This window comes from Mycteria americana (genome assembly GCF_035582795.1).
Source record: "Mycteria americana isolate JAX WOST 10 ecotype Jacksonville Zoo and Gardens chromosome W unlocalized genomic scaffold, USCA_MyAme_1.0 Scaffold_33, whole genome shotgun sequence".
NCBI lineage: Eukaryota > Metazoa > Chordata > Aves > Ciconiiformes > Ciconiidae > Mycteria > Mycteria americana.
The window spans coordinates 696,843-722,814 of NW_027445439.1; the positions used below are offsets into that span (position 1 = coordinate 696,843).

The window sequence follows — 25,972 nt, forward strand, 5'->3', positions numbered from 1 at the left end:
GATGAGGTGCTTAGGGACATGGTGTAGTGGTGGTCTTGGTAGTGTTAGGTTTACGGTTGGACTCGATGATCTTAAAGGTCTTTTCCAACCTGTGCGATTCTGTGAATATCCCTTTGGTCAGTTGGGGTCAGCTGTCCCAGCTGTGTTCCAACTTCTTGTGCACCCCCAGCCTATTCGCTGGTGGGGTGGTGTGATAAGTAGAAAAGGCCTTGACTCTGTGTAAGCACTGCTCAGCAATAACTAAAACATCTCTGTATTATCAACACTGTTTTCACCACAAATCCAAAACATAGCCCCATACTAGTTACTATGAAGAAAATTAAATCTATCCATCCCAGCCAAAACCAGCACAGTGTATTAACTTTGTTAATATATATTGGTTCACATTATACACTGTAATGCAATGAGGTAGTGGAATTTTACTGGAGACTTTGGTATTGTTCATGCTTAAGTAAAACAAACTAAAGGACAGCCCGGCCCTGGAAATAAGGACTTTGCTTCTTGGAAGCTTAGAGCTGTCCATGAAGGATAAAGGATACCCCTGGACAATCAAGATAATGCTAGCATCCTAGCCCCTCTAACACATCTTTGAAACCCTCCCAGCGTTGTCTGGCGTCATAACTAAGTAACTATAGCAAGACTGACTCCAGGGACATCTGGATCAACAGCCAAGCAGCAAGAATTCTGCAAAAATATAGTTGCTTTGCAAAATTTTACTATGATTAGTAATGGGTAGCGTGTGTGTTAGCGATTAGTCAAATTGTGTTGTACCTGAATGTTTGAAGGGTATAAGAACCCTGTGTAAAACCACATTTGGGGTGCTCCAATTTGGCTGGGACACCTCACGCGCATGTATAAATATTTACCCTTGTAATTCTATACTTTGCATCCTGGCCTCTCTCCTCAGTGGGCACGGGCCAGTTGCGAATTTTCGTGACAAGGGCGTTGGGGCTCCCATCCCTCCCCACAGGTACAGCAAGGCACTGGAGCCCCCACACCAGCCCCTCACCCTGGCCTACATCAGGGGTGGGCAGGGAAGGTCTGCCTACGAGCTGCAGGTGCTGTAAAGCCTTCATGGCCACCTCTCCCACTAAATGAAGGAGCATCTAATTACTCCCTTCGATTCAGCAGTAAACCGATCTATTTCTGAGGAGGAAACACCCACTTTTCTTTCTTCAGACTGGGCAGTTTTTGCATCCCTCTGCAAGGGATGGGTTTATTGCCCGGAGTTGCTGAGCAGATCCACACATGGCCGGCCGTGAGGGTTTTCCTCCTGCAGCCCTACGGGGCTTTGCTGCTCTCCATGGAAGCGCCCCTCCCCCGGTACCGTGCGCTCCCGCTGTCCCCTCACCCCTGCGACATCCCTCCCCGCCGGTGCACGCTCCGCTGTAGCGCTGCTCCGCCCTTTGTTTTATTCTAGAGAAAGGAAAATAAGGCACGGGCTGGGGAAAAGGAAACCCCCTACCTGGTCCCCACACACCACAGCTAACCAAAACCTACCTCCCCACTGCGTTCTAGCAGCCCATCCGCGCTATAGCGGAGGGCGGTGCAGGGGGGAAGTTCGCCCTCTCCCCTAGCGGATAGCTACCGCATCGCCACCGCCCGCCAGCACCGCCCCACTCTTAGCGTAGCTTGAGCGGCGGCGTAGTTCCACCCCCCGCCCTAGCTCTCTCAGCGTAGCTTGAGCGGCGGCGTAGTCCCACCCCCCGCTCTGCTCCGAGTGGCTGGCGGCGCTCAGGCATGTTTCTCATTGGGCCCGGCGGCGGCCGGGATATGCTTGGTAGGTTCCGTTGTGCCTGGGTGTAGGGCTGGTGGCCGAGGCTAGTTGCTGTGGTCTGTCATGGAGGAGCTGGACGGACTGTGGGAGGTGGTGGGCGCTTCCGTGTGAGGGTGGCTTCGGCGGGAGAGAGCTGGTGGCGTTCTGGGAAGGTAGCTCGCACCCTCGGGTCCTCTCTCACCGATATGTTTTCTGTGGACGGCGGGGCGGGGGTGCTGCTTGCCGCTGCTGCTGTCGTCTCCTCTCCGGCTCCGGGCGGGCGGTGGAGGCCGCCCTGTCGCAGCGGTCGTGTGGGGAGCGGCTCTGAGGGAGCTGGGAAGGGGTTTTGGGGACCCTGGGGTGGTATGGGGAGTTGCCCAGAGGTGGGGGGCGGGTGGTTGTTGGACTAGGGGTGGAAAAGAGGGGGGCGATCTGAAGGGAGGCATCGGGGGTAATCCTGGGGGGGTAGGCGGCTTTGGGGTGGGAGGTAGATATAGTGTGGGCTTGAAGGAGGAGATTTGTAGGTTGGGGGGGCCTTTGGGCGGGCTGAGGGTGGTTGTGGTGGAAGGGCAAGTTCAGGGTTTCGGCGGTGTCTGATACTAAATCAAACGACTGTGTCAAGGACGTGTTTTGTCTTTCCGGTCAGGCTCTGAATTTGCTCCCTTGCCAGTAGGGTGGAGGTAGCACCGGGGCGCGTGTGTCTGTGAGCATGGGGCTCTGCAGAGGACCTGAGGGGATGGGGGGACCTAATGTTTTTTTGCTTAGGCTGTGCTTAAAAGCAGAAGTTGATGCAAGTGTACGGTTTGTTATGTCGTGAGGGGAAAGTGTTTTCCTGCAAATGGTATGGATAATGCACTGCTAGGATCAGGCTTCCTGCTCAACGTCTTTCGTTAAGGGAGGGGTACTGTGCAGTCCAGGCAAGTCCCATGGAAGGCAGCTGGATGTTGGTGCACTACAGCCAGTGGTTTGTTTGAGTATAGCTGTAGAAAAAAGTAATTGTATATACTTATTGGAGAAGTAGAAGGTAAAAACATTCAGATTTCTTTTCTTTTGCAGTTATCAGGTACAGCCTGTGCTTTGTCAGGACCTCGTTCAGAGTCTCCATGTTGTCCCATCTGCCCGATCTGAGAAAAAGTTGGGGGCGCTCTGTTTGGGCTGTGTGTTTCTAATAAGCTTTTGTTTGTGGCTGAAAAAGGCAGGTGTATATCCTTCAAGAAATAGAGATACAGACTAAATGGATCTGAAGACAGCAGTGTTCAATGCAGCTCGTGATGGCAAGCTGCGGCTCCTTTCCAAGTTACTGGCAAGCAAAACCAGAGAAGAGGTGGCCTTACTAATGTCAGAAAAAACCAATGGTGCCACACCACTTTTGATGGCAGCCCGTTATGGGCATGTTGACATGGTGGAATACTTGTTGGACTGTTGCTCTGCTTCTATAGAAATTGGTGGTTCAGTTAATTTTGATGGTGAGACTATTGAGGGAGCTCCGCCATTATGGGCAGCATCAGCCGCTGGCCACTTGAAGGTGGTTCAGTGTCTGTTAGATCACGGTGCGTCTGTCAACAACACAACTCTAACAAATTCAACTCCACTTAGAGCTGCCTGTTTTGATGGTCACCTGGAAATAGTAAAATATCTTGTGGAGCACAAAGCAGACTTGGAAGTATCAAACCGTCATGGGCATACATGCTTGATGATCTCGTGTTACAAAGGCCACAAAGAAATTGCTCAGTATTTACTTGAAAAAGGAGCTGATGTTAACAGAAAAAGTGTTAAAGGTAAGTTCATTGTTTCATTTTTCCTTGTAGTAAATAGGGGTGATTTTACTTATGTGTTCTTTAGGAGACTGACATCCAAAAATATTCCTCTAGTCTCATAATGTGAATGTTTTTTCCAGTATAAATGAAGTGTATTTAGCTATGTTTTTACAAGTTTTTTCAGCATACTCATTTAATACTGGCTATAAAATGTAATTCTAAATTGATACATTTTAATCTAAAGACTTTGCATTTATGCATGTGCAAAAAGCTAATTGACTTTTGCCGAGATCTCCTATTTGTAGCAGGTTTGTGTAGTAATAAATATATGAGCATATATTTATTGTGTATATTGTGTAAAATTTAGGATGTTTTTCATACAGTTTCTTAACAAACCAAATATGCTGTACATAAAATTCACCTGTGCCACTAAAATTAGAATAGGGAAAGATGCATAAAGGAGAAGAATTCTTTTCAACATTGGAAATGAATAATCACTTTGCTCTTTACTCCTCCTCTCCCTCAAATTCTTGAATCCTTTTGGACCTTTTTTTCAATGTTAGTAAACAAAAATGTATCTTAGAATTAAGGAAATGAAGCTTCATGTGACTGTGATCACAACAGAAAGACTTCCACTGGTGTACAGATCATGAACATCATCTGTTTGCCTCTGTTTACAATTATCCTGACACATTGTTCAAAGTGAAGACTTATGTCCTTTTTGCTGTGATCATAATTATGTAGACCTCTTATTCTAATTGCTGGCTTTTGTTACATCTCAAACTTGTATGTGAATATGATATTGGCCTAAAAAGCATATTGATTATTGCAGGTTATGGTTAACTTTTTAGCTCATTGAGCCAGGATTGTGTCTCAGCAGCTTATTTTTTTATATATATGTTTATTAATAATAAATCTGCTAATAAATCTTTCTGTAGCATAATACTTCAGTTGCCCTTTTCTGGCTAATTAAAATTTTAACAGTATAATATACTTCAAGTATATTTTGACAGAAAAACCTGTAGTGCCTAGCTTACTGCACAGTATTGTTAAACGCCAAATATGAGAGTAATCTCTTTGAAAAAGCTGTTCAGTTAAATATGCCTTTTTTTTTTTCTGCAAGTCATGGAGTTACATGGGTTTAGTATAAAGAAAGCTAAACTAAAAATTTGTCATAGAGGTGGGCAGAGTGAAATAAATCTTTCTTTGTAAGGATTTAAGGTTGCCTCTGAATCATGGACTTGTGATAGGATAAAAATGTCATGTTTCTAGACTAGGTTCTTGGAATAACAAGCTAAATATAAAATATACATTATTTTTAGTTTAAAAGTCATCCCTTTATATGGTAGGTATGAACAGAGCAGAGCTGCTAAATATCTGATGTAACAGGAAAAAAAAAATCTGTGGATCTCTTATTCCTCATTTTTGTGTCAGTGGAGTAGGCTTTAATTTACTCATCCTTATTATTCACTTTACTAGTGCATTAATTTTATTTTTATTTATTGTTTAAATGACTGGCAGCTGTGCACTCCTGAGGATTTTCTCACTGCTCTCAGTTTTTTTATTATCTTAATTCCTTCCTCTCTCTGCTTCCTTCAGTTTGTGTGACTTACAACTTAGGCACATGAGCGAAACTTCCTAAGATATTAACTGATCCTTATTTTTTAAATAATAATTAAAAAAAAAAAGTTGGATTGGATATGGTTTAGTTCATAAAAATTCATTTTATCTTTAGTTCATAAAAATTCATTTTATCTTTTGGGCTACAGTGTGTACAAATGCATGCGTGTACATATATCTATTGGTCAAGCATGGACTGCCTTTTTGTGTTTGGACACAAATGCTCCTCTCTGATACAACATGAGCATATTTTTTTGGCATCATGAAGCAGTCTGGTCTCTGAAGTTATTTAATAAGCAGTGACAAACTAAAGGAAGAGAGAAAGTAAGTGCTATAAACCCTGAAAGTCAGCTGTGGAAAGGCAGAAGAACTGAGTGAAACTGGTAACCTTAAATATTACAACAGTATGGGTGTTGGAATGGCTGAGGTTCAACAACTAACCTTCTGAACTTTGTTTTGCAAGAATGTTCACTAGCTATTAATTTCAAAATGAATGTTTCCAATAGGATTCATTCTACATTAGGATTCATTCTACATTGTTATATTCCACCTCAAAGTCTCTGTCTATTACTTTCAGTTTCTACTCCCCCCTGTTGTCTAACAACTCTCTTAACAGAGAGTAGAGGTGCTTGTGGTAGGGAGATGAAGAGAACTTTACTACTCGAACAGAGCACTCAAGTTGTTGCTATCCTTGTATCTAAATTAGACCCCTTTCTGGGCCATTTATGGAGAAGCCTACTGCTCTGTGAAAGATGCAAAAGCTTTAGCTACTGTCAATTTTGCTGCATTTTAGAATATAAAGCTTCTTATAAGAACAAAACTAATGTAATTTTACTATGTTTAGAAAAATGCTCTCTTCCAGGTATTCTTGAAACCCGGGAAAGAGTGAGAGGGTAAAATTACTCAAACTATCCCTTAGGCTTTTCCAGTAGACTTTCTTGTTGTAAGATAGGACTTTATTCACATTTAAAAAATGGGAAGAATTCTAGAGCTGGGAAAAATGTGAAAGTATGTCTTCAAGTGTTGACAGTTCCAGGGAAAGATCCAAATACTTGAAGATGACAAAATAGGTAAGTTCACAGAGATCTAAAAGCCAGGATGACAGTTGAGGCAGGGGTATAAAAGAGTAGTTTAAAAACATGCAATTAATTCCTGCTTCTAAAATACAGACCTAATCCAGCAACTGTGTTTTGGACTACTAAAATTCAGAATGCAGATGTTTTGGAAGGAGAGTTGTGGAAGTGCAAAAGTACAGCTAGGATATGATTTCTGAGTCTGATTCAGGTAGGATACTACGCTGAGGTAAAGTATAGGTCTAGCACCATCTAACAGGAGATGATGGTGAAGAAGAAGGTAACGATGTTTGGGGTTAGACAAGTGCTATGCTGCAAAAGATGGTCAATAGTTCTGAATTTAAAATATGAGCATTTAGTTGTCTTTGTTCTTGCCACTGTTTTACAGATCTGACTTTTACGGTTTCCCCGAACTTTTATGAGGAGCATATGAGCCACAGAAATGGAAACAAAGGATTTTCTTAATACTTTGTCACATGAACAGTGCAAGTGAGGAAAAAAAAAAAGTGATAAACAGGATAAGAAAACTCTTCTTTTTTTCTTTTAGAATTGTGGAAAACAGCAAAGATACCTGTAGAATTAAAGACATTTTTAGAAAAGCAGAAAGTAGCTAAAGCAATGCTTCCAATGTGAGTTAATTTGGCAGTCTTCCTACTTCAGAGGCTTTTCCAGTACATTACTCCTGGTTTGAGAAGCTGCAGGTTAAAACTAACAGGGCTTGATATATTTCACTGGTATGAAACAGAGGTCTCGAACAGCAAATTAGTTTGTGTCTTGGTTGTTTTTTGGGTTTGTTTGTTTGTTTGTTTTAAATTAAAAAAAAAAAAAGCTTTTTTATTTTGCATATAGTATGGATAATATTGTAGGAGCAGAAACCTGAGTTTTTTTCATGAGGATGAAGAACCCTAGAACTAAACTCTGAATGAGGTACAGACCACCTACCCATGTGCTTGCATCGGGAGGAACATTCTGCATTTTGGCTGCATGCAGTTTTCTATTCTGCTGCATTGTGAAGCCTGCCAATGATCTGTAGTTAAAGGATAGTGCTCCCTTACAGTGTTAATAGACTTCTGGAGTCTTGATCAGTGTTTTGCTGATTTGTTTGTGCAGTCTTCTTTTGGCTAGTCAGTGTTTGTGTGGGGGTGGGGGAGATGCTTGCTCTTGTAATTCAAGTGATAGCAGTCTTTGCTGGGCCTTGAAATTATGGATTTGGGCTTTGTTGGTGATCTACCTGGGGCTGTGTGTGTTGGAATTAGATTTTTCCATTTAAAATTCATTTAATTTCCACAACAGAGATCTCGCGTGCAAACCATTTTAAAGGGATGTTACACTTCTACTCTAACTCCAGACAGAATACTTGGATCTTGCACTTTGAGAAATTGTGATGCATGTTTTGATACTTTGTGTTATGCTTTATCCCTTCTCCATCAGACCTGCTCTAATAATGGAAGTTTATTCCATTCCTTTCTGCAATTAAAAAGTTAAACTATAGATAAAGTACATAAGCTCTGATAGCCAGGATGGTGTATACATGATGGCGCAGGGAATAAGGACTCTTTTTCCAAAAATAATTACTTGAAAGGCAGATTATTTTTTTTCTGAATGTGGCTTGTAACTCTTTCCATTGCTGAGTTGCTTGGAATGTGGTCTCTTTCTCATCAAGATGATATTCCTGGGTTTCATTGATGGCCTTTACTACCTCTGGCTCCCTTCAGTTGTTAACAGACACGTCTGCTAGCCAAAAGACTAATTTTTTTCCCCTTCTAAGTATTAGAAAAATTAAGAACTGCCAGATTAGGCATTCATTTAGGTATCTCTTGAGATCTGCACAGGAACATTTGGTTGGAAACCCTTTTTTTTTTTTGCTGTCTATCATATTCCATGCTACCATAAAAGTTAGAGGGAATCATGTATTTTGAAAATGCAAAATAATGCTATGATTTGAAGTCTTGCTGTCCTTAAATACCATTAGCTATGGTGCAGTATTTGATTATAATGGCTTTGTAAAATAACGTGGAGGATGAGGCTCGTTCAGTTTACTTGCTCATTTTGGAAAGCTTAGAAGTATACAGACCTCAGTCTCTATGAATACCTTATCAAGGTTATACATACAGTAGTACTATATCAAGGACTAGCACTATTTCAGTGTTGTTATTTATGTGGGAGACTGAAAAGCATAATACTCAAACAGGGGGGGATTTTTTTTTTTTTACAGACTTGGCAGGCCCAGAAGTAGGGGGATTATACGGATGCACACTCTTTGCTATATGACCAGTGTGGTTTAGTATACATGAAAAATAATTAATCTTCCCTTGCAGTAAACATCAAGGAATCTGCCAGATTTGTTCTCTTCTGAGGTTTGTTTTTCTTTGTTTTGTCTGCTTGCCAAGATTCATTTTGGAAAAAAAACAGGCAAAAAAAAAAAAAAATTAAAAAACCCCTCCAAATGCTTTTTTTTCCCTTGTGAATAAAGGCCTTGTTCTAAGTGTTCTGTGTCTGTTTTGTTTGGTTTATTTTCCTTTTTTGGATGATATTACATAATGCTCTGCACTGCAATTTGTAGATATTTTGTGTGTGATGCTATGTGAAACTGAACCTCAGTATGAATGTCTATAAATAAAATAACAAAAGAAGGTACAGTTTAAATGAATATATTATTGAGTTTCAGATGCAAAAAATAGTTGCTGTTGAAATTAAATGATTCACAACAGTTTATACATTATTGCCACTTTGTATTATTAATCTTGATAATACGAGTTATCATTAAGTACTTTTGTTTCCAAGGGAGCAATTATTCCATTACAGAACATGGAACAACTTGTTGAGGTTAACAGTTCTTTGCAGTTTTTACTTAATTTATTTTTAAAAGGAAGGCATACCTTTAATTTTCCTTTGTCATGTATATTAAGCGTAGAGATGTAAACCAGTTTTCTTTTGCACTGCCTATATTTGTATGTATGTATCAATAAATTTTTTTCAAAAATCAGTAAAGCTGCTAGAGGATTTATTTCCTTCAAGTGCTCTGCTAAAAAAAAAAAAAAAAATTAATCACCTTCATAAAGTGAAGTTGTTCATAAAACACTGAATTTTTAATTTCATCTGTGAGGCTGCAAAAATATATACATGTAGTTTATTTTAAACATATGAAGAAAAAATTACTTAATTTGAAGGATTGACCACTGTGTAAAGTTCAGCAGCTGAGTGTGTATTTTCAGGAAGAGATCTTTGGTGTGATATCACACTGCTATCATATTTTAAAAATCAAATTTTAAATTTAAAAAGTTTTGCTATCCAGAAATTTGATTAAGCATTTTGCAAATTTTAGGAAGTGGATGTAGCTAATATTGGTTGCAAATCAAGCCAAATCACTTTGTGTCACTGCTTCACTTTTTTCCCCATGTCACAAGCTACCAGCCTATTTAGAGAATAATTTGCTTCTAACATAAAAAGACACAACCTCATTATAAGTTTGAATGTCCCTAGATGAGCTGCTTTTTGTTGTTGTTGTAAGACTGGATAGTTAGGGAATTAGTTCTGTGATACATGAAGCATTTGTGTAATGTTCATACTACCTCTGTTAAAGTAGGACTATAATGAAAGAATGAAACGTGAAACTATGACATCACTTTAACATTTTTTTTTTCCCCTAATGTGTCTTTATGAGATTTGGATTATTCCATTTCATTCTTGTTTTTAATTAGAGAACACTATTGGGTAGTACGAATAGTAGAGTTTTATAGAGATAGAAAACAGTATTAACAATGCAATATACTGCAATATAACAGTACCTACTTCTCTAGCAGAGAAGTGCTATGACTAGCATAATATTTCCAGTCCAATTTTGTTCTTGTACAAGAATGAGAAGTTTCTCATGCTGTTGTAATATTAGCTAGCTTCTACATGTGATCAAATTCCAGCAGATCACTTAAGAATTAGAAATGTATTAAGAAAATTTAATGAAGTCTGCTTCGAAGTAATTATCCTTAACGTAAAGAATGCTTAAAAAAATTTGACCAACATCTCTGTATATGTTTTTCTTAGCTGCTTATCAGAGAATGACTTTCAAAGGATGTTTGCTTCTTTTCAGCCTATTTCCTCTTTAATACAGCAGTAGATATAATGTTGATTTTAATTTTTTACTAAAGAAATAATTTGTTACAAAAATTGGATTGACTTAACTGCAGAATTGCATAGATAGTGTTCAGGCACTGTTTATTCCTGTCACTATAGACAGTATAGTATTTTTGAAGTGGATAATAGTTGATTTGCCATCCTTATATTTGAACAGTTGAATTTACGGGTAATGTGGAACATAGCCTTGATATCTAACTCAAGGTCTAACTGCCATGTCCTTCTAAATTCTTCCTCAAATTTAACACTTGATAATCGCTAGGTAGATGGCTGGAATTCTTGTTATTTCTTAAGGTTGGGTTTTATGTGTGTGCGTGTTTTGTTGGGTGGTGGAGGGGGTTTTTTGTTTGTTTGTTTTAAGTTGGCAGCTCTATATCCATCTATCTCCCCATGTCCACTTTTAGTTTATGGAAGCTTGTATTCTTATAATATCTCCTTCCTGCTTCTGTTCCATCCAATCGAATTGAAGTGAGGTGCAGCCACTAAAAATTAGTGGTGATTGCTTTCCTTTATTAGTTTGTGCATTGCTTGAAATAATTGTGGTCTCCAAGGCCTACTACGATATAAGTAGCTAAAATATTACCCTGATTCTGATATGCTGTTAGTAACCACTGTTTGAATAAATAATTATAATATTAAAAGGAAATCTCTTAATGAAGGAGATCCAGGTGGAGAGAGTACTGAAAATCCTTGGTGGTTTAGGAATATTTCCACGCGTTCTGCATAGCTGCATTGTAAATTAATGACATATAAACTGTTGGTTTGTACCTGAATTTATGCAGACAATGGCTAAGCTTAATTTGTGAATTTTTGCACTATCAATGTGTCATAGCATCCATGCCTGGTAACTGATAAGAATGTAAAGGGCAACATTATGTGGTGATGGATCTACAGTGTGTAATATGAATAGCTGCCATTGATCCTATTGTCAAAGCTAGCAAGATGTATATCAGTAGTTGTGAAGGAATTGTAAGAACTTTGGTGTTACTAGTGCATTTTGATTTGTTTGTCTTTAATATGCTTTTATGTTATGACTTTTTAAATATCTCAAAAATATTGATTTGAAGGTAGAAAATAGAGGATTGTGAATGATAGCATGTAAAGATGAAACAGTTGTGACCTAAGGGTGACTCTAGTATTTTAACAAGTACAGTATGGTCTGTAATAAAACATTTTTGAGAGGGTTTTTTATTTTTTAAATCAACTAACACCTCAAATACAAGTTAAAATATGTACACTAATATTTTGAAATTTAAACGTTATAGTTAAATTTGCCCAGCTAACACAAGATTCTGACATACATTGGTGCAAACACTTGTAGTTCTGAATCTTTTTCATCCCAGGCCATGTCTAGATTGGTATTGGAATTGGCACCCTCCAAAAGACTCTTAGTGTTTCAGAGCTCTGCTGTGAGTGAGGTAGTATGGACTTGAATACACCCTAAACTGGCTACATTAACTGGTGGCTCAGCCTACACCCAGATGGATCTGGTTTTGGCTTCATCACTGAGTGTTCCAGAAGTGCAGATGGCCTGAGGAGCCAGTCAGTATTTACTTCTGGTTTGACAGCTATAGTTAAGTTTTAACTAGACTTTCTCCAGCACAGCAAGATGACTTTTATAATGTGTCTGTGTATTGGCAAGCTGGTTTTGTGTATTTGTCTGCTTTTGATCTCTTTCCATCTTAGGAATTTAAAGATCTCATGCTTGTCAATCTGGAGGTATGAACAGTTTTCCATAATAAAGAAAGAAGGAATTATGGTTAATAAACTACAGTTGACAAACCAAACTTTTAATCCACCTAAATTTGGAAAAATATCTGTACCTGTGACTGGAAATTTTGTTGGTCTCGGTAGAAACTGTAGTGTGACCAGACCAGTTTATAGGTGAAGCTCCTGTCACTGAATTAACACTCCATTAGTGACAAAGATTGCCTAGGGTATTTGAGACTGAAAATCACTTCCTATTAAGACCTGGGTTTAGTTTCATGAGTCTTGATCTAACAGATAATTTTGGGTGCCACTTTGTGTGGAGTGTCTTCCTCAGCTTACTTTTTTTGTAAGTGATAGTAAAATAGTTGGCCACTATTCAGAAATGTATTGGAAAAAGAACATTTAGCAATTTAAGCTCACTGTATGTTAATAAACAATCATTAGATTGTTTTTTGGGTTGGGTGGTGTGGGTTTTTTTTTTTTAATGTTTGGAATTTGCACTTAAATTGTTTGAGGGGACAAAATGTGATCGCAGCTCCTGTTCTACTATAATTGTAAAAACCTGTTAACCTTTAGTCATAATCTTTTGAAAATAGCTTTTTGCACACCTTTGGTACGAATTTGATTAGTGTGGTAGCTAAATTCTTATTATCTAGTGTGCTTGGATTGAGACTTGGTTTGTCTTGAATAACTACTGTTCTTCCTTACCACTGTCTTTCTGGTTACTGGAATTGAGAGTGATAAGCAAGTCTTGAAATGTGCTGTCGGTTCTTCCTCTGATGGTCCACAAGCAAGTTTGAGGAAGAAGCAGCAGATTAATTTACATGTAAAGTTTCAGGAAGTGAAAGATAAGAAGAAAAAGTGAGGAGGGGATGGTTGGAATACTAGCAGGAGAACAGAGGCAAAATGTTCTGTGCCCATTAGAATGCTTTCATCTAAATAGACCTTGAGTTTCTACATCCTTCTGCTGTATACTAAAACTAAAACTCGCAAAACTCTTGGATACGCTTGTTCTCATCCTAGTGGTTTATCTACAGAAGATAAAAGCAAGCTACTACTTGATAATCTAACTCAAAAGATAGGATAGAGGTTTGCATTGTGGATCTAAAGCATCTGGTTCTGCTGGTGACAAGTAGGTATTGAATTTAGAGGACAGTCATCATGGTTTCACCAGATATTTCTGAATTTTGCTTTTTTTTCTTCAAACTTTGACTTAATATCCCCTTACCAAGTTTCTCATTAAAAAGGAAATAAGAATGCTGTGAAGTCAAAAGCTAGAAGATAACAAGATTATTTACATAAACTTAATTCAGATTCTTATAATTGGAATGAGAACAAAGAACAAAATTTTCTATTTCTGAAATGTATTTAACAAATACCAGTCTTTTTTTTTTGTAGATAGGTATATATACATGTACCAACTTCAAATATTTTTGCATTTGAATTTAACCTATTTAAGACAGCATGAACAATACATTCTGAGCAAAAAGAATTTGTTAATGAAAAGCCTTTACCTCCATCTTATTTTCAGTTTATTTCAATGCAGTGTTCAGCTTTTAAGACAAATCTCAGGCATGCTTTAGGTACTGATTTGAGTTTTACTGGTGAAACACTCTAAAGAGTGAACTGCACATTCTAGAGATCAGAGCCTGGGGGAGGGGGGGGAGTGCATTAAGAAAATGTACGAAGGTAGATCTAAGCTGTTGAGATCAGGAGGCTGTATACCTACAAAAATGCACTTTTCCCAAACATCAGCTGAAGATTTCAAGACTACTGCTTTGTTTCCCTACCTACTTCAGTTCTGTTATAGATCTAGAAATACACCAGCAAAGCCCACTGCAAATCAGTGTCTTGTTGACATAGAAAAAAGCCTGCCAAAAATGCAAATGAGGAAGTTTTAGGAAACTTTCTCTCTGAACTTTTAAAAAGCCAAATCTGTACAGAATGTACAGAATCCTTGGAAAAGGAGGTCTCGCTTGAGGATGTGGAAACTTGCTGGTAGTGTAACAGGTACTGATGATCTGATGGCCAGTAAACCAGAATTTGCAAGGCTAGTGGTATAAGACATTTTAATTGGGGGGGTAGAATCCTTACATGGGTGTGCTGTTAATTATTTTCATGTTAATGTAGTGGGAGGCTGAAAAGTTGGTATGCCTGAATCTGTAGTATATTTGAAAAAGAAGCTAGGTTTAAATTGTGTAGTTTTAAAAGCAATCAACCACACAAGAGGCTTTATTATGTTGGGGGGAGGGGGGGAGTTACTGGTTGTCCATCTTCCTGTCTTCCCCAGTGAAGTACTCAATATATGATATTAAGCAAATCTTTCTTCTACTTGAAGCATAGTAGCTAAATATTTTAACTGTGTTGTCCAATGTCCAATTTGCTGCAAATATGTTTTTCAGTCAGGTGGCACTAGCGCTTGGTGGAAATCTCACCACATAGTGTGAGTGTCACCTGAATGCCTTTAGCATGATGTTACGCGTTCTCTTAATGAGAAATAATCTTAATGTAAATGATAAGACTTGTAAGACAAATAGCTGCATGTTGTGTGTTGAAGGCATTGTTTGTTTGGCTTTGGTTTTTTGGTGGTTGTGTGGTTTTGTTGTGTTTTTTGGTTTGTTTCGGGTTGTGGTTTGGGTTTTTTTTTTTAATCCTGAGCAGAGGGGTTAATGTGGTGTTGTGTTAAGAGTTACTGTTGCATACAAATAGGAGTGTGAGGAGTGGCTGGGGGGGGTGGTGGACGGACCCTCCTGTTGAGTCACGAGGTTCAGACAGGACCCCCTTGCTTTCTAAACTCCTTCTCAGAGAGGAGTCTAGGTGCGGCTAGGTCCAGTCTTAGTCTCAGACCTGGTCAACGGTTTATTTTCTAAGGACTGTGTGTATAGCCACTTATCAGAACCAGAGCCCTCTCAGGGCTTTCGCTAAGGCGACAGCATTAATTTATAACATTATAAGTCCGGTCGTGTCCAGCATACTGAACTTCACGATTATGGATTCACTAATAACACGCTTACACCCCCAGTCTAGTCGTGTTGTGTGAACTATCACAGCCATGCATAAAGAGTCTGGTTGTGTTCAATGAGAACTACCATGGCTAGATTAAGGAAGAGTGCAGTTTATTAGAGCAACAGACACACAGGTTCTTTGGATTACCGGTGATAAATTCACTGTCTGCAAAGCACATACAAATGTCAAGAGTACGAGTAACACTGCCGACTACAAACACGTTAAAAGATAATAAAGCAATTCTAGAGAGTTTTCTAAGTTTCCTGGGGAGGCACTTGGTATAACCAAGTGTTCGACTCTTACCCAAAGGCGTCCCGATGTGGGGGAAGAGAGGCTCAGCCCGTCGACTGATCCCAGAGGTCAGAGTGGTACACGATGGTGTCTTCCCTAACATTCTCCCTCTCTTAAGCTATTTTATACTATCTTTCACCTTTCAGGTGGAGCTTGAGTGACTCTAGTCATACATACCTTTGTTTAGGATTGGTGTAAAGTTTTTCTCGCTTTGCTTTTAAAGGTATAAGCTAGGAAAATTCAGAGCGCAAGCTCAGTGAGGGGTGGTCGCACCTTGGAGGCAGGTAGCTTTTGGGATGGAGGTGTGTTTTGGTATTATAATGATGTTATAATGAGCAAAGTTCACCAAAAGGACAGCATTTTGTCAAAAACGTGGCAGGCTGTTGGCCCAGGGTAGCAAATATGCAGCTTATCAGTTCCATGATACCTTCAAGTTCCCATATTATTATAGGGCCTGGCCGCGGTATCTCCACACCGCTCCACCCTCCGAGCAGTACCTCTTAGAGTCAGCACACCAAGTTCCCCTGGCGTTGCCGATGTCTAAGGTTGCAGGCCTAGGGAACTTCCATGGAATGGATTCCAGCTGCCTGGCAGAGAAGGACCTGGGAGTGTTGGTTGACAGCTGGCTGCATATGAGCCAGCAGTGTGCCTGGGTGGCCAAGAAAGCCAATGGCATCCTGGCTTGTATCAAAAATAGCGTGGCCAGCAGGACTAGGGAAGTGATCGTGTCCCTGTACTCGGCACTGGTGAGGCCACACCTCGAATACTGTGTTCCATTTTGGGCCCCCCACTACAAGAGAGACATTGAGGGGCTGGAGCGTGTCCAGAGAAGGGCATTGAAGCTGGTGAAGGGTCTAGAGCAGAAGTCTTATGAGGAGCGGCTGAGGGAACTGGGGTTGTTTAGCCTGGAGAAAAGGAGGCTGAGGGGAGACCTTATCGCTCTCTTCAACTACCTGAAAGGAGGTTGTAGAGAGGTGGGGGTCGGTTTCTTCTCCCAGGTAACAAGTGATAGGACGAGAGGAAATGGCCTCAAGTTGCACCAGGGGAGGTTTAGACTGGATATTAGGAAATTTTTCTTCACCGAAAGGGTTGTCAAGCATTGGAACAGGCTGCCCAGGGAAGTGGTTGAGTCGCCATCCCTGGAGGTATTTAAAAGATGTTTGGATGAGGTGCTTAGGGACATGGTGTAGTGGTGGTCTTGGTAGTGTTAGGTTTACGGTTGGACTCGATGATCTTCAAGGTCTTTTCCAACCTATACGATTCTGTGATTCTGTGAGTTGTATTTGCTTTTGTGTACAGTTATTACCTTGGAACATTGTAATCAAAGGCTTTGGATGAAAGAGAGAGGAAGAGGTACAGTATAGAGGTGAGCAAGGCCAGTGTTGAGTTAGCACAGCTTTAATTTTTATACAGGTCTTATTTTTTTTTTTTATTATGGATGGAGATAGGAAGGAAGGAAATTTGACAAGCGAAGAAGGAAAATATAACCACTTAAGATGGCAAGCTTAGGTTTCTGTTTTATACTTGAAAGCAGGTACAAAATTGCTCATGTAGTAGAGATTTCTAGTTTAAGTTTTGAATAATGAGACTTAAGTGTCCTTAAAATCTGTTTAATTCTTTTGGGTAATAATGTCAAGCATTTTTATTTGTATAACTGCCTGGTAGCCTTGATGTTTTAATCAGGTCTTGAATGTTTTAACTTGTCATTTAAGCCTTTCATAGTCTTTAGATGTCAAAAGAGATTTTATTTTTTTAACTATTAGTGTGGTGATATTTGGACTATAATTTGATTATGGCTTATGTAATTGTTTTTCTTCTGTTGCTAGGAAACACTGCATTACATGACTGTGCAGAATCTGGAAGTTTAGAGATCATGAAGATGCTTCTCAAGTATTGTGCTAAGATGGAAAAGGATGGCTATGGAATGACTCCCCTTCTGTCAGCCAGTGTGACAGGCCACACAAATATTGTGGACTTTCTGACCCAACATGAACAGACCAGTAAGATAGAATGTATAAATGCTCTGGAACTTCTTGGAGCAACATTCGTGGACAAAAAGAGAGATCTGCTTGGCGCTTTGAAATACTGGAAGCAAGCTATGGAAATGAGATACAGTGATAGAACTAGTATCCTGAACAAACCTGTGCCACAAATACTAATTATGGCCTATGATTATGCTAAAGAGGTAAACAGCTCAGAAGAGCTAGAAAATCTTATTGCAGACCCTGATGAGATGAGAATGCAAGCACTATTAATTAGAGAACGTATTCTTGGTCCTTCTCACCCAGATACATCCTACTATATTAGATATAGAGGCGCTGTCTATGCAGACTCTGGAAACTTTAAGCGATGTATCAATTTATGGAAATATGCTTTGGACATGCAGCAGAGCAATCTAGATCCACTAAGCCCGATGACAGCCAGCAGTTTACTATCATTTGCTGAACTCTTCTCCTTCATGCTGCAGGACAGGGCAAAAGGCCTGCTAGGCACTACTGTTACATTTGATGATCTCATGGGTATACTGTGCAAAAGTGTTCTCGAAATAGAGCGGGCCATGAAACAAATCCAGTGCCCTTCTGATCCAATACAGCTGAACAAAGCCCTTTCTATCATTTTGCATTTAATTTGCTTGTTGGAAAAAGTACCTTGCAGCTCAGAACAGGAGCATTTTAAGAAACAGACTATTTATAAGTTTCTTAAGCTTCAGCCTAGAGGGAAGAATAACTTCAGTCCACTTCACCTTGCTGTTGACAAGAATACTACATGTGTGGGTCGCTACCCAGTTTGTAAATTCCCCTCTCTACAAGTTACTGCTATCCTGGTGGAATGTGGTGCTAATATAAATGTCAGAGACTCTGATAACAACAGCCCTTTACATATTGCTGCACTGAACAACCATCCAGGCATCATGAATTTTCTTATCAAGTCAGGTTCACACTTTGATGCCACAAACTCACATAAACAAACGGCTAGTGATTTGCTGGATGAGAAGAAAATAGCAAAAAACTTAATCCAGCCTATAAATCATACTACGTTGCAGTGTCTTGCTGCTCGTGTTATAGTGAATCATAACATATGCTATGCAGGGCACATCCCTGAAAAACTAGAGAAATTTGTTTTGCTCCATAGATGATAGTGTACTGTCCCAGAGTGCTGTTGTTGAAGCATGACTTGGTGACGATGTTTTTCTTGAGCACTGTTGTGATATACCAATATTCCCTTAGTTTGCTCCAGCTTGCTCTCATTGGCTAAAGCGTTGTTAGCATTGCATCTGCAGAATTGGTTAACCAATATTTGAATACGCCATATATTATATTTTGTGGATTAATTAGAAATGTAGTGCCATATTTAGACTCTTAAAATTGTTTGCCAAAGGCTATTCTGGTCTTATTTGCCTGTTGGGTGTTTAGGACTGAGTTGAATATTTTCCACTGATGTCTTTTTACTACAACTGTTGTGTGGATTTTATACACTTGGAGGGTCGTCTTTTTTGATTTTTGCTTGAGCATTTCTACTCTTACTCTTTTTTTTTTTTTTTATGGACTTGTTAAACTGTGCAAGTTGTATAGACTTGTTAACATTTGCAACTACCATAAGTGCTTTTTATCTTCTCTATGCACTGACTTAAATGTGACTGTTGTGTGTGAACATATTTCTATGCAGCAGTTGGCCAATTTAAACTTAAATGCCCATTTTGATTTGCAGTTTTGTTTGGAGCTCTTTTTGAGAATGCTGCCTTCATAGCATGACAAATTTTGGAGCTACATATCACCTTTCTGAACTGGGGTTTAACTTTTTTTTTATTCTAGCTATAACTGAGGTTGCTTTCCTCTTGATCCTCTGGAAATCTGTGCTAAATTTGAGAGAAGAAAATCTCTCTTGTTCTCATGGTAATCCACTTGAATTTTTAATCTGATAATTGTTCTCTCACATCATGCAGTTAGGGGAAGAGTCCTCATCATGTACAACTGACAGCTTCCCTTTTGCACTAATGTCTTGCTTGTGTTGGTTATGTGACTAGATGTAAAGTTTGTTCAAAGTTGAACCTCAAACTTAATGATACACTCTAATGAGAAATAGATGAAATGTATGCCATAGTTTAAATTTACAAATCAACTTCTTTAGCTACAAAAGAAACTAAAGCACGTTGGTGGTGTGATGCTTATCAGTCCAGAAATATAGGCATCATCTCGTATCATTATCACATAGTAAATGGCTGTATGCCAGAGTAATAGAAATTCTATAACAGTGTCTCCTCTTCTTCATTTTAAATATCTTTATAAATGCATGGGTTTTTTCCATCTCTATTATCTGTCAGCTGTACTTAAAGAAAAAGCAGAAGTTCTTGTATGTATACCTCCTAATTAAACTTACCTATTTTTATAATATTTGCATAATAGCTTAACTTTTACAACAGAAAGGGCTCTTTTGACTTGATAAGAAATCTATAAAAGAATTTCATAAAGGAGAGTGAGATTCAGGTACTTAATATAATTCAGCACTTTACTGTTGATTAATAATAGAATTTATTATGGCAAATTAGCTCTGCAAATGTCTAAGTGAAATTAATTTGTGTCGAGTAGAATATAGTTTACCTGCAAATTTACTATTCTAGCATATTGTATATTGTTGACTTGATGTTTCATTTCAGTGATGGGCAGTAAATGGGTTTCTTGCTCCAGAAACTCAACAAGTTGATTTAGGCTTTTGTTGGTGATAGAGATATTTAAAAGCCAAATTAAGTAGATAAAGGAAAAAAATTATTTAGGAGGGGTTTTTTAAATTTGATGTTGGAGTTTTTTTTCTTTTGTGAATTAAGTTGATGAAGAATGTCTTGAGAGTATAAAAGAGTATATATAAAAAAAAAAGTTCATCCTTGCTTCTTGGCTGTTTCAGGTTTTCTCTTAGTGTACAGTGTGGAGCCAACAAGCTTAGCCATTCTTGGGGAAAATATTGGGATACTTTTAAACAAAGATGTGTTGAAAGTAGTGCTGTTTGTATATTGACACTTTCAAACTCTTATTTTGAAACAACTTTCACTTGTTTGTCCCATGGCATACCTATATTGTATGAAATTCTGAGTATAAGGAAATCCTATTTGTTTCTCTTGCAAATGTGCAGCAGTAAACTTCTGTTAAATTGGCTGATTTTTTTTTTTTTCTGATTTGTAATGATTAAACTACATGCCACCCAAGTTGTCAGTTGTGAGAACAAGTAGTTTGATTTTGTATTTCTTATTTTTGATATGCTTCTCTACTACTCTGTAAGTTGGTGTAATCAACAAATCATACCACACTAGAAATGATCCACATTATACTTCAAGCTATAAAAAGCATTATACTTCAAGTAATAAAAAAATAGTCATCTTTCTGTAGGTCACAGAGAAAGGGACTTTTAGATCACTGTTTTATACTCTGGAATCTGTACTGCTCTTTAGTGTTTGCAATTTGAATTTGTCTTTATAACTGTATAATATCCTGTTTGAAATTAGTTATGTAGAGATTATTAGTCCAGAAATAGAACTAAAAAATTATGGTAGTACGTTCTGCTATTGTTAGCAAAGTTTTGAATGGAAAACACCCCAGAAGAGAAAGCATATCGCTATCTAATATGTGTAGTGAAAATTGCCAGGCCTTACAGGGCTTATTGTTAGCTACTTGGGTTTTGGGGTTTTCTGTTTTTAACTTATGAAGTACTGATTTACTGTATGTAATTCTGTCTAAATATCTACCAATACACATCAATCCTAAAGATTATCACCTATATTCAGAATTTAATTTTGCAAGGTCATGAGTCTATCTGCTGAATTCTTAACTGTGATAATGTCAGATATTCAAGCTTAGGTGACCAGATGGATAAGTTAATGCATTTAATTCCACTTTCTATTTAACCCTGTATGTGTATGTTACTCCCATTTAATTTTTGCTTCATTTTAAAAGAAATGGGTACAGAGCCTATATTGGATAATGTGTTAGGGATTAGTTAAGGATTTACTGAGTGGGAAGGAGGGTAAGGACAGTAGGCCCTGTCTGAGATGTCTGTGCCACTATGGCCAGTGCTAATGGGTAGTAGCAGTTTTGCCCCCTCAGTGCCCTAATTCAAACCAAGAATGTCTCTGTTTAAGTATAGATACCAACTTTCTGGACCAGGGGGCTTTTGGGGGTTTTGTTTGTTTGGGGTTGTGGTTTTTTTGGTTGGTTTTGAGGTTTTTTTGTTTTGGGTTTTTTTTAATTCTTAATTTTATTACCCATTCAGAGATGGGAATAAGATTATTTTACTGAAACACGTTGATGCTAAATGCAATAGTGTTGCTAGCTGAACACAAACTATAGTAAGGACAAGGAACTAAAGAGCATTCAGAACACACAGAACTGTTATCCTTTTTTTTCGTATTATTAACTCATTCTTTTTCTGTTCTTATCTTCCCATTTGTGTTTTTCTGATTAAAAGTACTTTTTCAGAGCTGCCAACCCATAAAGATACTGAGAACATTGAGGAAAAAATTGTATGCCCTGTGGGGGTTAAATAGATTTAAAAATTGATTAAATAATTTGCAGGTATGTATTTTTAAAGACAAGGATACTGATACCCCCTTGCTTGTTGAGACCTCTAAAGTTGGATTTATTTTTTTTAATAAATACTCAAAGCACTCTTTCTTCTAATCTTCTTGGGCTTCCACTGAAATACTTCAGCCAGGAAGATGAAAAGTATTGTGGGGTTTTTAAAAAAAAAAAAAAAAAAGTTCTTGCCAAATTCTAAAATTAGATTCCTATTTTTATAACACTTATGTCAGTAACAAGATTCCAGCTGTCTGTGGTGTCTCTGAGGTTCTGATTGTTAAGCACATGGTATAAAGGCACTTCTTAAAATGCAAGACAACAGTGTGGTTATTTTTTCCATGTATACTCTGCAACAGTCCTTGGATAGGAGGTATTTTTTATATATTACCTAAATACCAAAATTTCTCTTTTAACAACTGTTTTGAAACTGGTTGAAATTAAACTCTTTCCACTTTTATAAAACACTATCTTATAGAAGGAATGGAATGCTATAGCAAAATCTTTACTAAAGGATTAAAAAAGGATAAAAGCCTTAACAGGAAAGACATGTGCCTCTTCTCAGTTTTACATCAACTGCAAGTTAATAGTGGCAGGATATGACTACTCTGGAAATAGCTTCCTCGTGCTTTGAATTATAGAGTGGAATGCCTGCTGTACTCCAAAATATTGACAAATGTGAGTGCAAAGACAACACTAATTTCTGTGTTCTGTGACTACAATGAAGTGAAGTGGTATTTAATGCTTTAAGTAACTTTGAAGAATAGGATGGAGACATACTAGACAAATATAGTTTGTTTTACATTGTTCAAATCTCTTTGCTTTGGGTATGAAAGTAACTGTTGAACCCTCAGTGAGCAGAATGAAAAGTTATTGTTCATTTGGTTTTAACTAACTCTGTATTTGTGTTCCATTCTATCACAAAGACTTCCTGTGCAGGGAAATTCCATGTAACTGAAATATTTCAATTATAAATTTGAATATATCAATTCCATGTATTGAAATACTGCATTTTCTTTTTTAATTTAGCTTCAATGATAATGTAAAAAAAGGAACAACAAATATATTTCTCTGCTCTTACTCTCTTCAGGCTCCAAATGCAGATTACATTAAAAATATGTTTTGGATAACACCTATCTGAGTCTATATATCTGTTTTCTTTAGGGTTACTCTAATACCAGTTGCTAAACCTCTTTTTCAGTTGAGTATAAATAGTTAAATGTGAATGCTGCAGCTTTAGACTTTGATCTTCTTGTTGTTAATTATTATAACTTAAACAGACTTATCATGTTTCATTCTCTTACTATGAAATGGTGGTCCAGCCAAACCTTTGAATTCTGGTGACGGGCAGTAGTAAGGAAAAGGCTTAAACTGGAGGATACAGGAGACACTTTCACAGTTTTTCTAGAAAATGCAGTTGGTCATGCTATTAACTCTGTTAAAACATAGTAGTGTTTGTTTATAGCATAAACAAAAGTAACTAGCAAGATCTTGTAATAAATAAGCAACAGATACTTTTCCAAGAAAGTTGCACAAATTAATTTTTTTTATAGCTTTTGAAGTCTCTTCCCTATTGCTTCCATAATTTAAAAAGAGGAAAAATAAATACTCCAAGGATGAGAGAATTATGGCAAGATCCTTATTAAAGAGGTCTTCAAAAGTCTTCTGTTTTGTAGAACATTACCATCAGAATTTTGAGATCTTTATAGTTATGCACAGTAGTCATACTTAAAAGGCAGTGTACACTTCATTTCAGAGTTTAGATTTATTCTTAATTGGTAACAAACAGCATTAAGAAGATGAGGTACTGGATGAGGAAAATTGGTCCAGAGCTTTCACAGTAAGATAATTGTTACATAGATGACTTACTGAATCAAGTATAGATTCTCTTAATTAGGAAACAAAGAACTGGAAAGAATCACAACATCATTCATCTCTCTGCAGTTACAGATGATGATAGATGTTTAGTCCAGAAGTGTCTGCTGGCTATCTAAACTATGCCTATGCAAAATCTGTCATCTCTGTCCATGCCTGGGATTAATCTTCCAACTCTCTCTGATTCTCTTTGTGCAGAAGTGTTTCTCCAGCTGTGATGACTTGCCTTCACCCTCACTGAACTCAGCTGTCCACTCTGCCTCTCCCATCTGCCCTTGTGTTGCATTGCTAGTTGGAATCAGCTGCCAAACAAGTCAGCCCCTTTCTGCTGGTGATGTGCAATTCTTTGTGAAAGTCTGGTGCAGAGGATGAGGAATGGTGGCTATTCAAACAAAAACCTATGAGTTCAAATTTCCCTCCACCTCTGACCCTTTTCTAGCCATTTCATTGTTATTTCACATTGTGTTCTCTGTCTCTTTACTGTTCCAAATTGCTCCCAGGTGTTTCCTGTTTCCCAATCTTCCTCTGCCACAGCTGTGGCTTACTCCAAGCCCATGTTGAAATGGGAAGCACTGGGGGAAGACTTAGCCCTTGCCATGTCTTAAGCAGTTAGTGCTGTTTCTACATGGTATTAGGTAGGAAGTGAGTGGATTGGAAGAAATGCAGGGTTTAGTTTGCTTGTTTATTATTCATCTGCCTGATTCTTCAAACAAGTTAAGGGTGCTTATGTTGTTGCTTAGTCTCCTTGTTAATGTGAAATTTAGGCTTTCCTATTCACTCTGTGCAATGTATTTTGTCTTAGGTGAGGTTGGGGATGAGTACATGCAGTTGTTGGTGGTGTAAGCCGTTATAAGTCTAAGCAAATCTTGTCATAGAATCAGTAACACTAGATTTCCTCCCACACAGAAGGTACTTAAAAACTTTGCACTTGTTTAAGTGCATTTCCATATGCTTTGGTTCTTTCAAACATGCTGATTTTGCAGTTTGTGGCTTCTGAAAAATCTGCCTTTAATGTGTCACTTCCCCAGTGTGTTCCCAAGTTCCCCTAGTTTATCCACCAGGTTGCTGTTTCATGCTGCTGCTAGAAGGCACATTCCTTCCCCTGTACACAGCAGCTATTACCCTTGTGCACACCTTGAGCCTTCTGTCAGTGGTATCAATAAGGGCAGGGGGCAGTGAATGTGGCGAGCAAGCTATATAGAATGCAATAGGTGTTCCTGTTCTCCAGAAGTGAGAAGCAGTGTGTTGATCTAGGCAGCTGTCTACTTTGAGTTGGGCTATGATCAGGGGCTAGGATGAGCACCAGTCTAGGTGCCTGAATGTATTGTTCTAATCAGAAGTGGTATAGAGACAAGCTGGTGGGGTGCTACTCTTTCTTAATAACTCCTTGAACCCTGCTCTGTTTAGTCTTCAACAGTGTGATGTTTTTCTACGCTGGCAGAAAATAGCCAGGAAGAGAAGTTCTCAGTGATGAAAGAAGGGCATGCTGCTATTGCAAAACCAGGCTCATTTACAAGGCAATGGTAAATTTTATTTGGGGGGCGATGGTGGTGGTAAGAAGATGTTAGAAGAATACTTAGTGGGAAAATGAAGTAGCCTTTTGCTATATTGGTGGCAAAAAGCAGTGCAAGGCAACTACTATAGATAAAGCATCAGTGTCTGTACTCTCATATCATAAACTCAGGTTGGAAAAGAAATCTGAAATAACACTTCAGTAATGTTAGCAAACTTCAACCCCAGGAAAAGAAACAAAAGTAGAGATGATAGCTTTGTGTCTTCCTAGTAGTTAAGAATTTATGCATAGTCATTGAAGTATTCTCTGATATGATACTAAAAATTTCTGTGATCTCCTGTGCTTGATGTGAAGTCACTGAAGTGTCTTCTATAAGAGGCTTCTCAGTACAAACTTCTAGGCAGAGTTAATCTGCACTGTGTGCTCTTCAGCAATCTACTTGGATAAAAGAGAACTCTTGAAGTGAGGAAATACTCCAGCAGGGACAGAAACAAACAAGAAATGTTCTAGGCATTGTGCAACAATATCGGAAAACTAAAGAGCAACTTGATGCTGAATAAATTCTTGTTCAAGAAAGTAATTTCAGAAACTGGGAAGGAATGCACATCCTTTTCTTAACTCAGGAATTCTTTCTTGACAACTGAAACCACCCATTTCCTTTATCTGTAAAAAATTGAATA

The 25,972-nt window shown here is 38.3% G+C and overlaps 1 protein-coding gene across 5 annotated transcripts; it reads left to right on the plus strand.

The window, feature by feature from the left end:
• Positions 1–1,714: 1,714 nt before the first annotated feature.
• On the plus strand, positions 1,715–25,972 carry LOC142403080 (protein fem-1 homolog C-like). 5 transcript variants are annotated; one of them, XM_075489239.1, is made up of 3 exons: positions 1,715–1,780; positions 2,813–3,534; positions 17,171–25,972. In XM_075489239.1, the coding sequence occupies exons 2-3, from the start codon at positions 2,991–2,993 to the stop codon at positions 18,478–18,480; spliced, it is 1,854 nt and encodes a 617-aa protein (XP_075345354.1). In that variant the 5' UTR covers positions 1,715–1,780; positions 2,813–2,990; the 3' UTR covers positions 18,481–25,972. The 5 variants fall into 5 exon arrangements, with proteins under 5 accessions (XP_075345354.1, XP_075345353.1, XP_075345350.1 ...); XM_075489238.1 differs by lacking the exon at positions 1,715–1,780 and adding an exon at positions 1,789–1,833; XM_075489235.1 differs by lacking the exon at positions 1,715–1,780 and adding an exon at positions 1,795–1,929.